General features: G+C 37.6%; 1 protein-coding gene across 1 annotated transcript in view; it reads left to right on the top strand.

Moving 5' to 3' along the window:
• Positions 1–14,156, top strand: part of EIF2AK3 (eukaryotic translation initiation factor 2 alpha kinase 3) — an 80,981-nt gene that overhangs the window by 41,160 nt on the left and 25,665 nt on the right. Inside the window, exons 3-10 of the mRNA XM_070379467.1 lie at positions 1,088–1,282; positions 3,289–3,422; positions 5,756–5,990; positions 7,038–7,200; positions 8,326–8,466; positions 9,316–9,438; positions 11,417–11,634; positions 12,001–12,113. Coding sequence (XP_070235568.1) covers positions 1,088–1,282; positions 3,289–3,422; positions 5,756–5,990; positions 7,038–7,200; positions 8,326–8,466; positions 9,316–9,438; positions 11,417–11,634; positions 12,001–12,113 — 1,322 coding nt within the window. The remainder of the gene's footprint in view (positions 1–1,087; positions 1,283–3,288; positions 3,423–5,755; positions 5,991–7,037; positions 7,201–8,325; positions 8,467–9,315; positions 9,439–11,416; positions 11,635–12,000; positions 12,114–14,156) is intronic.

The raw sequence follows: 14,156 nt of genomic DNA, 5'->3' as shown, positions 1-14,156 counted from the left end.
TTGAATGAAAGAAAGAGTGGGATGCTGCTTAAATCAACCTATGTTCCTTAGACCTGAATCATTGATGGTAACTGGCTTGGATAAAATAGGCCTGGAAAGTGCTGCATAAACTGTCCCTTTACTAGAAAATTACATTATCCATTAGCATAGTAATCACCATAAGAACTCCTACAGTAACTTCTGCTTGAACACACTTAGTCACAGAACTCTCATTTGGTCTTGTTATGGAGCACTCTTGGCTCCTGGTGAACAGAGTTTGAGGAAAACCATACTGGAGTGTACCTGTGGGCCCCAGGAGAGACGGGTGGTTCTTTTAAATTGCTTTTGGTTGATAAGCTGTACAACTTTGTATGCTGCTCCAGAGGCCAAAGTACATCAGGCATGAGACCATGGCTGTTAGTTCCTGCTGATTCTTTTATTTATTTTAAAAATTATTTATTATTTATTTAATCATTAATTTGGTAATTATTTAATTATTAATTAATTTGTCAATTGTTTAACTATTAACATTATATTTATATTTATTTTTATCCTTTTATTTTTATTATTTATTTATTTGTTTTATTGACATATAGTTGATTTACAATGTCGTGTTAATTTCTATGTACAGCAAGGTGATTCAGTTATATATATATATATATCCTGTTTCATATTCTTTTCCTATTTGATTTATCACAGCATATTGAATATAATTCCCTATGCTAAACAGTGGGACCTTGTGGTTGGTTTACTCATTCTACGTATAATAGTTCACATCTGCTAGTTTTAACCTTCCAATCCATCCCTCCCCCACCCTCCATCCCTTGGCAGCCGCAGGTATATTCTCAGTGTCTGTTGTGAGTCTGTTTCTTTTGTGTAGTTAGGTTCATTTGTGTTGTGTTTTAGATTCCACATATAAGTGATATGTATGATATTTATCTTTGTCTGGTTTACTTCATTTAGCGTGATAATCTCTAGGTCCATCCATGTTCCTGCAAATGGCATTGTTCCGCTCTTTTTTATGACTGAGTAATATTCCATTGTATATGTGTAGCACATCTTCTTTATTCATTCATAGAATCCTTTTAAAAGTTAGCTTTTATTTTAGGTATTTGGGAACAAGATGATCATTCCTTCCCTGGATGGAGACCTCTTCCAGTGGGACCGGGACCGTGAGAGCATGGAAACAGTTCCGTTTACAGTTGAATCACTTCTCGAATCGTCTTATAAGTTTGGAGATGATGTTGTCTTGGTTGGAGGAAAGTCTCTCACTACATATGGACTCAGTGCATATAGTGGAAAGGTGAGTAAAAATGTTTAGTTTGTTTGGGGAGCTGCTGCTGCTGCTCAGTCACTTCAGTCGTGTCCGACTCTGTGCGACCCCATAGACGGCAGCCCACCAGGCTCCCCTGTCCATGGGATTCTCCAGGCAAGAACACAGTCAGACTAAACAAGAATAGAAGAAATAATTTCTTAAACTGTACTATTACTGGTTGAGGTCTGTTATAATTTTTCCCCAAGGATATCATTTCTTTTGATAAAAGAACTGTGAAGTAGAAAGGGGGAAGTACTATTAAGAAAAACTGAATTTATCCAAAACAACAGAATAAACAACAGAGTCAAACAGCAGAGCCAGGAACAGCAGAAGGAAGAGAAGGAATAACTGGTCTGCTGTGTGTCAGATGCATTTTTCATGCATCATTTTGAAATTATCACAATATTTCTAATGGTTACATTTAAAATTTTTTATTTGGATAGATGAGGAATGCTCCAAGGATTAATAATAATCCTGATGATAAGAATAAGCGCTACTACTTATTTATTTCTCTAGTTTGAGCCTGTCATGAGAGAATCTAAGAGGCAAGTTCGTGCTCATTTTAAGATGAGAAAATTGAGGCTTTCAAAGGTTCAGAAACTTCCAAGGTCAGATTTGATTTAAATCTGTCTGATGAAAAAGTCATGCTGTTAATGACCTATGCTTTCTCCATTCTTAGCTCTTAGGAAATAATCTGACTGTTAAGATTGGGTCTTATAAATCCATTGTTGGGAATAACTAAAAATACGCTTTTTTAGAAAGGTAAAAATCTCTTTCTAACCCCTGAACACATTGATACTTGAATACTTGTATATAGACTTGAAAACAAGGAAGAATAGAGAAAAGGTCTTTGATCCTTGAGTTTTTCAAGTTTGATGATCCCTTGTCTGAGTGTTCGGCCCATAGGCCCTTCTTGTTCTCGCAAGCTTTTTTTTGCCTTCTCCAGCCACCTGCATCTGTATTGTACTGAGGAGGCCTTATGGTCCTCTCTCTCCTTCAGTGTTCTCATTTGTGAAGCAGTGGGACTGAACCTGGGCAGCTAGTTTTGTGGTTTGATGTGCTGCTCCAAAATTCTGGTATCCTAGCAGGTACGCTTCTTTCTGTGAGGATTTTGGTCACACCATTCAAAGAATTTCCCCTTTCCTTTGAATGAGGATTTGAAAGAGGTACTTGAAAATGCTAACAGCTGTTAGAGAAGGTTTGAATTTTTTAGAACTAAATGCATCTGCTATATGGAATCTCCGAGGTGGTTTTTTTTTTTTTTTTTTTTTTTAGCTCACCTTGGATTTTATTCATGGTATTATTACTAAGAGATCACAACTAGCTCTCCATTTCTTCATGGAAATAAATGCTCACAGTAAGACTGAAATTGTCTAAATTCTGAAACTCGTTCCTGAAGTAAATATTCACTGGCACTTCTATGGTTCTGAATGTTTCATTTTAGGAACTGGTGGTAATCTAGCTATTGCTGCTTTTTTTTTTTTTCCAGTTTTTAAAAATTTATTAAAAAAATTTTATTGGAGTATAGTTGATTTACAGTGTTATGTTAGTTTCAGGTATACAGCAAAGTGAATCAGTTGTACATATATCCACTCTTTTTTAAGATTCTTTTCCCATATAGGCCACTGTCATCGTTGTTTAGTCGCTAAGTGGTGTCCAACTCTTTGCGACCCCTTGGACTGTAGCTTTCATGGGATTTTCCAGGCAAGAATACTAGAGTGGGTTGCCATTTCCTTCTCCATTGAACCCATGTCTCCTGCTTTGGCAGGCGGATTCTGTACTGCTGAGCCACCAGGGAAGCCCATATAGGCCATTACAGAGTATTGAGTAGAGGCCCCTGTGCTAAACAGTACAGCTGTTGCTTCTTAATCCTTGGGTACTTTTTATACATTTCCTCAATTTCCTTTCACTTTTTATAAATTATCGAGAGTCTTTTACTGTCTCTGATCTCCTGGAATGTATTCTCTTTACTAATTTTACACCTGTCTTTTCAGGTGAGGTACATCTGTTCAGCTCTGGGTTGTCGCCAGTGGGATAATGATGAAATGGAACAAGAAGAAGACATCTTGCTTCTGCAGCGCACCCAGAAAACTGTGAGAGCCGTTGGACCTCGCAGTGGCAATGAGAAGTGTGTATTTAGATGATGTTGCTGTTGATGTTTAGAAGTACAGTAAGACCAGAGTTCATCGGCTTTTTCTTTGTTGAGATTTTCTGAACTGTTTTTGTTTCCCCAAAAGCATACTACTTTTTAAAGAGAAATGTAGCCCCTCAATTTATCTGTTTATTTAGGCTGTGCTGGGTGTTGGCTGCAGCATACAGGCTTCTCCAGTTGTGATGTGTGGCATGTGGTATCTTAGTTCCCCCACCAAGGGTTGAACCCACGTCCCCTGCATCGGAAGGCAGATTCTTTACCACTGGATCATCAGGGAACTCCCTGTAGCCCCTAAATTTAAAACGGCTTCATGACTATTAATATTAACAAATCTTGAGCTGAACTTCTCACCATGTGCTTTTGGATATGGTAACCAGGAGGAGTCCCATACGATGACTGTATGTTAGCTTTGTTGTTGTGATTGCTTAGTCGCTCAGTTGTGTTTGACTCTTGGCGACCCCATGGATTGTAGCCCCCCAGGTGTTTCTTTCCATGGGGTTTCCTAGGCAAGAATACTGGAGTGAGTTGCCATTTCCTCCTCCAGGGGATCTTCCCCACTCAGGGATTAAAGCCAAATCTCTGCGTCTCCCGCATTGCAGGAAGATTCTTTACCAGAGTCACCAGGGAAGCCCATATATTAGCTTAGTTTTAGGTTATGATACTTTTCACAGCAACCTCACTGGTCAAAGTTCTTTGAATACAGACAGACAAAGCTGATGTGCTTTGTTTCACTTGGGCCTGTTGGACTCTGAAGTTCTCTCTGGTAGATAGTTTTGTGGTTTGTCTGACTACCACCTCAATTTTAAAATAATATTTTAATCTATTTTCTTAAAGTGTTAAAGTATAATTTATTTGGTCAAATACTTTTTTGTTTCCTTTTTCAAATAATGTAAATTTTTACATTTAAAATAATGTGATTAGGAACGTCCCTGGTGGTCCAGTGGTTGAGAATCTGCCTTCCAGTGTGGGGGTGGGAATCTGGGATCAATCCCTGACAGGGAACTAAGATCCCACACGCTACAGGGCAAATAAGCCCACATGCCACATCTGCTGAGCCCACAAGCCAAAACTAGAGAGAAGCCCGCACACCACAGCAAAGGATCCTGCTTGCCACAACTAAGACCCAATGCAGCCAAATAAAATAAATATTTAAAAAACTAAGATAAAATTATGTGATTGGATTAGATATGCTAGTGGTCATAAATTACATGCTTGAGTTTTTTTAAACCTAATGTTTAAATTCTAAATTGCCATGCAATAAAAAGAATTTGAGAGCCCATGTTTATCTTTTTGAAAGTGAACCGGACTTTGAACCATTCTTTGAGATTTTGTCTAATTTGATGCACAATCATTGTTTCCTGAAAACGTTTCTCAAGTTCAGTGAAGAATGTATTCTCTCTTCATTCCCTGGACTGTAAGTCGAGGGCTTTGCTGGCAACCGGAGCTCCTTTATCCTGATGAGATTTTGTTTCCCTAAATGTTGAGTGCTTGTTGGGTGTTCAGCCACCATAGGAGCAGATGTGCAACTTAACAGAATTTGAATTATCAGAATGGGAAGAGTCTGCCACCTGAGATCCATATTCCTTGAGTATCTACTTTTTAACAGATGTCAGAATTCTAGGGCCATTTTATATCTAAGTGTCAAGACCATTATAGTGTCAATAGATATGTGATTTTTCTGTATGTTAATTATAGAGGAACATTACTGCTACCACTTTACAGATACGGACACTGAAACTCAGGCAAGGTTAAGGCTAACCAAAGAGAACTAAGATTGAAACTGAGGTGTTATGACCTTCAGACTTGGTATACTGGGTCACATTGCCTTTCAAGGCTCTATTTTCATAAAAATCTAAACTTGATGTATTCATCTTGCCTTTTACATTGGCTTATTGGGATATCCCAATAAGGGTTAATTTCTCTACACTTGAGTGAAATGTTTCCACACTTTAATTAAGAAGTAGGACCGACTGCAAGCTGTGTCATTTTGATGTGACTTTGATGTGTTTTGAGAAGATTGCCTTGATTTAGAAATGTGAACATTTGTTAATCTTTGAGAGAAAAATCTATCCCATAGCTGTTGTCAGATCACAGCTCTCGGAACCAGTTTCTAAAGGGCCAGGACCCAACTTATGCCCTCTTGTGGCTGAAATCAGTATAGTGTGCTCTTTTCCAGAAGATTGTGTTTAATTGTTCCTTTTCTCATCACCCAAATTTTAGTGTTTGTTTCTTCACTCTACAAGAGTTCTTTATTATTTGGTCCCTTTTTTAAAATGTAAATTTCTAAAACACGTCTTTGTAAATTTAAGGTGGAATTTCAGTGTTGGCCACTTTGAACTTCGGTATATTCCAGACATGGAAACTAGAGCCGGATTTATTGAAAGCACCTTAAAGCCCAGTGGAAACAAAGAACAGTCTAAAATTATTTCAGACGTGGAAGAGCAGGAAGCTGTCATGATGGATACAGTGATAAAGGTCTCCGTTGCAGATTGGAAAGTTATGGCGTTTAATAAGAAGGGAGGACACCTGGAGTGGGAATACCAGGTACCTAGAACCGCTGAGAATTTATGAATGTGTTTCTTTCCTTCTCAGTCTGACCAGACACGTTGGGTAAGGGGAGGTGACTGCCATTTTGCAATTTTTCAACTTGTTCTCTGTGCTCTAAGAAATTTGTGATTTTACATCGGTTAGAATGTGAAAGTTGCTCAGTTGTATTTGATTCTTGGACTATACTATACAGTGACCCCATGGACTATACAGTCCTTGGAATTCTCCAGGCCAGAATACTGGAGTGGGTAGCCTTTCCCTTCTCCAGGAGATCTTCCCAACGCAGGGATTGAATCCAGGTCTCCTGCATTGCAGGTGGATTCTTTACCAGCTGAGCCACAAGGGAAGCCCTCTGTTAGAATGTGGCTATTATGAAAAAGACAGAAGATAGCAAGTGTGGGTGAGGTGAACAGCTTATAGCAGCGTTTCTTTGACCTAGATGTTATGGGAAACAGCATGGAGGATCCTTATAATATTAAACAGAAGTGAAGAGTTGATCTTAAATGTTCTTACAACACACATACAAAGTAACTATGAAATGATGGCTATATCAGCTTGATTGTGCTAATTATTTCACAGTGTGTACATGTACCAAAATATCATACTCTATACGATAAATGGCCTCCCAGGTAGCTCAGTGGTATAGACCCGTCTGCCATGCAAAAGATACAGATTCAATCCCTGGGTCAGGAAGATCCTAGAGAAATCCTGGGTCTAGGAAGATCTTCTTCCTAGAGAAGGAAATGGCAACCCCCACCAGTATTCTTGCCTGGGAAATTCCGTGGAGAGAGAATCCTGGCAGGCTATAGCCCATGGGGTCACAAAAGAGTTGGACATGACTTAGCAACTAAACAACAATATCATAAGTACATACATTTTTATTTGTCAATTATACCTCAGTAAAGCTGAACCATAACAAAAAAGCTGGAAAATGAAAAAATTTTAAATAAATCTGTGTCTTTAAATGGTATTTCAGGAGTTGGGATACATATAAATACTGCTTGAAGATATTTAAATTTTCTTTTCCTTTTGTTGTTTGTTTAGTTTTGTACTCCCATTGCATCTGCCTGGTTGGTTAAGGATGGCAAAGTCATTCCCATCAGTCTTTTTGATGATACAAGTTACGCGCCCAATGATGGAGTTTTAGAAGATGAAGAAGATATTGTAGAAGCTGCCCGGGGAGCCACAGAAAACAGTGTTTACTTGGGTGAGTGGATGTCTCTTAGCTCAAGATAGTACATGTTGAATCCAGGTTTTATTTCTACATGGTCTCTCCCTACTTCAGGTGTGCCTATAGGAGTTTTAATTTCTTAGTACATTCTCTGGCCTTAAGATTTATACTTTGATTTCTGTTCTGCAGTGTTTTCTCATTCTTTCAGTTTTGAAACTTCTAATTACCATAGTGTATTCTTTTTCTCAGAGACCTTTATTTAAAATGCTTAACAGTGTTGCCATTACATAGCATGGTTTCATGTTACTTATGTATCCTCAAAGTCTAAAACTTTATACATTTGTATTTGTATCCCTATCAACTTGCACCCTCTTAAAGATTATATTTAGTTTTTTCTATATGAGATGGCTGGATGGCATCACTGACTCAATGGATGTGAGTCTGAGTGAACTCTGGAAGTTGGTGATGGACAGGGGGGCCTGGCATGCTGCAGTTCATGGGGTCACAAAGAGTCGGACACGACTGAGCGACTGAACTGAACTGATACATCTATATAGCTTATCTGAAAAATTAAAACAAAATTCTTGTGTGCTACTGGGCAATTGAAAGCCTTTAATATAATACATTTTGAAGACCCTAAAATCTAATTATTTGAACTAATTTTGTGGCCAAATTCTCATAAAATTCTTTTAGTGCTATCAATGTGCTACCCACCCCTCAATCTCAGTGAAATGCAAGAATTTGAAAGAGTAACATGTCACACACATGATATGACAGTATTTAATTGAATTGTTAGTATCTTGTGAATGATAGGTGTTTAGGTTTTCTTAAAGAAAAGGTTACTTCATCTAAGCTATTAGTTTCCTAAGATTACAATTATTTCTTTCAGTTTTCCTGCCAGAGGGGTTTTCCAGTTTTTACCAAAGATTATTCAGTGAGAAACATTGTAACGTGTACATAACTTTCCTGCCCTGTTTTTGTTGAATAACCTTTGGGTCAAATTTGAGTGCTTCAGGCATGAGTCTTTGAAAAGAGCTGTGTAGCACATGAATAAATAACTGAAATTCGTCTAATTTTATTAAATCAAAATGAACCTTTTTGGAAAAAAAAATCATTGGCACTTGATTCTAAATGTAATTGACAGGGTTCTGGTTGATTTAGGAATGTACAGAGGCCAGCTGTATCTGCAATCATCAGTCAGAATTTCAGAAAAGTTTCCTACGAGTCCCAAGGCCTTGGAATCTGTCAATAGTGAAAATGCTATTATTCCTTTGCCAACCATCAAATGGAAACCTCTAATTCGTAAGTGAACTGTGAACTTTTATAAATGTTATTAAGATGTTCAGAGGCTTGATCATGACTGTCTTTGCCCTAGTTTTGAGTATCACGAGGATCACAACTATTATATACTCTGTACTTTCTAATGGCCCTCCTAATGGCTCAGCAGGTAAAGAACCTGCCTGCCAATGCAGACAGGTTCACTCACTGAGTCAGGAAAATCCCCTGGAGGAGGAAATCGCTACCCACTCCAGTATTCTTGCCTGGAGAACCCCATGGATAGAGGAGCCTGGTGGGCTATAGTCCTTGGGATCGCAAAGAGTAGGACACTACTGAGCACACATGCTCGTACTTTCTAATAAATGGGGAAGGTATTTCAGAAGTTAATGAATTTTAATTATCATTTACAACATGATTTCATCGAAGCAACAGCTGCTTCTGTAGAAATCAGTGTTAATAAAATGTTTCTCTAGACAGGTTAGAAAAATTTTTAATCATTCTCTGACCATGCCTTGGTATCATTTAGTTTATATTTATGTTAAGAATATTTGTGAAACATTATCTGGCTATCACATCATATTCTTTGAGACACTCAAATGAATTGAATTCAAATATTAAGCCATCTATTTTCTTCGGCTGTCTTTCTGTACCTTGTATATGTTTTTTTATCACATACACCACATCAGATTTTAATGACTTGTATAAATGATTCATCTTCTCTACAAGACTGCTTTTCAAGGGAAAAAATCTTGGGCCATTGTTTGACTAACATATTTAAACTGAACTGTGGTTGAATATCTGTGTTTTGAATGAATGAGGCATGCACATTTTCATTAAAATCATAACAGTGAAGATTTCACCGTTTTCTTTTAGATTCTCCTTCTAGAACTCCTGTCTTGGTGGGCTCTGATGAATTTGACAAATGTCTTAGTAATGATAAGTTTTCTCACGAAGAGTACAGTAATGGTGCGCTTTCAATCTTGCAGTATCCTTATGGTAAGTGTGATTACCTTTGAACTGAAAATGGTGTCTGACTCTTCTATTTATTTTAGTTTATTAATTTGAAATTAATTAATAGAATTCAAATGCACGGTAATCAGTTGGAGGGTAAAAAATAAAATATCTTGGGAAGCAAAAGTTGTATATGGTGGCCAAGGTTCCAGAGACTGTTTGCAGGGGTTTTGTCACATGCTAGATTGGACACACCTAACTTACCTATGTCTCTATTCCTTCATCTGTAAAACAAAGATATGATAATCCTATATATCTACTTATCGAATTGTTCTAAGGTCTAAATGAAATAATGTAGTCTTTTTTTGTTTTGACACGTACACACTGCTGTATTTATTTATTTTAAAAAATGTATTTGTTTTTGGCTGCCCTGGGTCTTCATTGCTGCATGTGGGCTTTCTCTAGTTATGCAGAGCAGGGGCTTCCCACCATGAGTACGCAAGGGCTTCTCATTGTGTTGGCTTCTCTTGTTGCAGGGCACAGGCTCTAGGGCACGAGGGCTTCAACAGTTCTGGTGCCCGGGCTCATTAGTTGTGGCTTGTGGGACCTAAAGCATACAGGCTTCAGTAATTGTGGCTCAATGGTTGTGACTGAACAGGCTCTGGAACACAGTTGTGGCACATGGGCTTAGATACCCCTCAGCATGTGGAATCTTCCCAGACCAGGGATTAAACCCATGTCCCCTGAACTTGCCAGATGGATTCTTATCCAGTGCTCCACCAGGGAAATCCAATAATGCTTAGTCTTAATTAGCACCAAGTCTGGCAAATAGTAAATGTTCAGTAAGCATTAGTTCTTGTTATTACCTCTTGTTTAATGATCAGCTTATATAATGTAGTCTATGTAATATCCATCTGTATAGTGAAAATAGATGTTTCCCATAAGAGCTATGTGAAAATGCTATACAATGGGATTATTTTAATTTTGTTTTAAGACAAGGAAAATTAGCATGGAAGTCAAAAATAGGTGAAATTTGGCATGCAACACATTCCTGTTTATTTAGGAAAGTGAAAGTAAAGTCGCTCAGTTGTGTCCAACTCTTTGCAACCCCATGGACTGTAGCCTACCAGGTTCCTCTGTCCATGGGATTTTTCAGGGAAGAATACTGGAGTGGGTTGCCATTTCCTTCTCCAGGAGATCTTCCCGACCCAGGGATTGAACCCAGGTCTCCCGCATTGTAGGCAGACGCTTTACCATCTGAGCCACCGGGAAAGCTGGGTATATTCAGATATGAAAGTTGAACATCTTTTGAACAGTTGAACATTAAAAAAAAAATCCTCAAATCTGTATTAGGCAAAAACATAGGCTCCTCATCAGTTAGTTACCCTAGATGATAGAACTGGGAGGTTATTGTAGAATTTAAATTGATTTCATTTAAAAAAAAACAAAACAGAACAAGGTGCTAAAGTCTGTTATTGATCAACATAGAACGCAAAAGAGAATTGTGTAATCTGCCCATACTGTGTAAAACAGAAGTTAAAAAGAAAGCTGCTTTCTAGGACAGACTCATTTTGACAGCCTGAAATGAACCAGAGAGCACAGTGGAAATGTTTTCCTTTCCTTGTGAAGAACGAGTCATGCTAAAATTTGGTATTTTGGTATTTTGTTGGGGCTAAATGAAAGGAAAGTTCTTGAAGGAAGTTTGAATACTAATTTTATTTTCCACTTAAAGGATTGAATTATTAATGAGAAAATGAATAAGAGTTTTTTTTTTAGTCTTATTATTATTCAGTAGAAAGAAAATGTATGGTGTTATGGAATAAAGAAAAATATATCTGTGTAGAAGGAAGAAAAAGCACGGTAAATGAGGCTGTGGAAATTTGCTAAAGAGATGATATTTTGAAAAAAGGAATTGAAAGTGTTATAAGTCATAGGAAATTAGATAATTATTAGCAATTAATGGTGGAACTATATTGGTTTATCTTTTTAAAGAAACCCACTTCTAATGTTTATTTTTTTGAAGATAATGGTTATTATCTGCCATACTATAAGAGGGAAAGAAACAAACGGAGCACGCAGATCACGGTCAGATTTCTTGACAACCCGAATTACAAGAACATCCGCAAGAAGGACCCTGTTCTTCTCTTACACTGGTGGAAAGAAATAGTTGGAACCATCGTGTTTTGTATTGTAGCAACAACTTTCATTGTACGCAGACTCTTCCATCCTCATCCTCACAGAGTAAGACATTTTTTGGAATCTCATTTATTTCAGAGTGTTGGGACTCTAGAAAACTTTATGTGTGTGTGTGTGTTGACGTGCCCATGTGCTGGGCAAAGGGTACATTTCCTTAAATTTCACCCTGAAATCACTGTTGCCTATATTTTTGTTTCCATGTGCTTGTCACTCCTCCTTCACTCTTCAACCCTAGCTCCACCCTGATCATTTCCCTTCCCTTTGACAAAGAAAATGCTGTTGTTTTGTGTTCTTCTAATACATTTTTTCAGTATTATTTGTTCTTCCATGTTATTTTACAGCCTAATATTGTTAGCTAACTTCAGTTCAGCTTTTGTACTGAGAGTGATTTCTTTTCCCCCACCTCTTCAGCAAAGGAAGGAATCTGAAACTCAGTGTCAAACTGAAAATAAATATGATGCTGTCAGTGGAGAAGCTAACGACAGTAGCTGGAATGACATAAAAAATTCTGGATACGTGTCACGGTAAGAGTCTTATGCTAAAGTGTGTGTGTGCTGTAGCTTTTGCTGGTAACTGTTCAAATCCAGAAAGGAATAGCCCTAGATATAGAGAACAAATGGATTGCCAGAATGGAGAGGAGTGGGACTGGTGAGCGAAATAGATGAAGACTAGAGTAGTTGTTCATTTGACATGTGCTCTAAACCTCCAGTTATATGGTAAGTCACAGGGATATAATAGACAGTGTAAGGAATATGGTTAATGATACTGCAGTAACTGTCTATGGAAGCAGATGGTTACTAGACTTACCATGGTGATCATTTTATATTGTATACAAATGCCAAATCATTATATAGTGCGCCTGAAACTTACATATTATATGCCAACTATATTTCATATTAAAAAGAAGAAACAACCTCTAAACTAAGATCTTGTTTAACTTTTTTTTTTTTAATGTATGTGTACTAAGTCGCTTCAGTCATGTCCAACTCTTTTTGACCTTGTGGACTGTGGCCCATCAGGCTTCTCTGTCCTTGGGATTCTCCAGGCAAGAATACTGGAGTGGGTTGCCATGCCCTCCTCCAGGGGATTTTCCAGACCCAGGGATCAAACCCTATTCTCTTATGTCTCCTTCATTGGCAGGCGAGTTCTTTACCACTAGCGCCACCTGGGAAGCCCTGAAACAGACTTATCCTTCAAATGACTTAAACTCATTCAAAGTGGCATAAAAGATGGATAGATGCATAGTGTTACAAAAGTTTAGAATTACAGCCACCATGTATGTCAATTACATCTCAGTAAAATTGAAATTAAAAAAAGAATTATGGCCATCAAATTGAGTTGTTATTCAGATAACTTAGTTATTGAGGGTTTACCATGTATTGGGCTTGACATTAATAATTGATAATTATTACATTACTAAAATATGATATAAATAATAACGTTAATTATTATATTATTAGAGTATGATGTAAATCTGTGTTACTTAATCCTCATTTATCTTATCCTTGTTCTGTCTAAAATAAAAAGCAGAAAAATGGGAGAAATACACCAATAGAATAGATCATTGTTAAAAGCATAAAAAAGAGATTGGTTACTTAAAAAGCAGCCAATTCAAATAATTTGCAAGTAAAATATAAGTAGAGAATCTGTTAGCAGATCTGTCAGGTGTACAGATTTTAATGCTTTGTGGGACTAGAAATGATGCTGTGGTTTGGTTTTCTTATTCCATGGATTATTGCTACATTTCCCCTTGGTTTTGATATTGTGCCTAGCACTTCCATAATGTGGGGACAAGGGGAAGTTCTGTATGAAACTTATTGCTTAATATCCAGGATAATAACAGCTTTATGACAGAAAAGACTGATAATTACAACTAAAATGTGTGTTATTTTGATCATCTGTGGATTTATCTAAGCTGCATTCATACTGTATCCTCAAAAATTGAGAATTGACTGTAATCAGTATGTTCTAGCAAGACGTACTGGGTGACCAGCAAGTGGTAAAGGCTTTAATACCCTTGCTAATAGAGATGCTGACTTACATGTCAGTGGCCAACACCACCAGCAGGCAGGGAGGGAGAGGAGACGGGCCCACCAGCTCCATGGGCAATTCACTACCCAAGCCATTCATTGTTCATTCAACATCTATGCTGCGGAACTATGTACAGGACAGTAACTCAGGCTTTGGGGGAAATATCAATAAAAAGACTGGGCTTATCACCTGGAGGAGCTTAAAATCTGTGGAGGAAGGTGATACTAGATAAAACATATAAGAAAAAAACCCACGAGCTAAGTGACTAATCCTGACCCTGATGATTCAAGGTGTCATAAATGAGGTCACATTTTAATTAAAGCATAAATCATGAGTAAGTGACAGGTGGAGATGGAGGTTGAGTGGGGTATGATGAATAAGCATATATTTGTAAGGCTGTTCTGAAGAGAATTGGAATAATGTACTCTAAAATTGAATCAGACTTAATTTTCCTTTCATTTTATTCAGTATGAAGAGAATGCTGTTGTTTTTAAAATACCGGAGCTCTGTGTAATACCTGGTGTTTATTGAGTGCC

The sequence above is a fragment of the Bos mutus genome, chromosome 11 (genome assembly GCF_027580195.1).
Source record: "Bos mutus isolate GX-2022 chromosome 11, NWIPB_WYAK_1.1, whole genome shotgun sequence".
Taxonomy (NCBI): domain Eukaryota; kingdom Metazoa; phylum Chordata; class Mammalia; order Artiodactyla; family Bovidae; genus Bos; species Bos mutus.
This window is presented reverse-complemented; position numbering and strand designations above follow the sequence as displayed.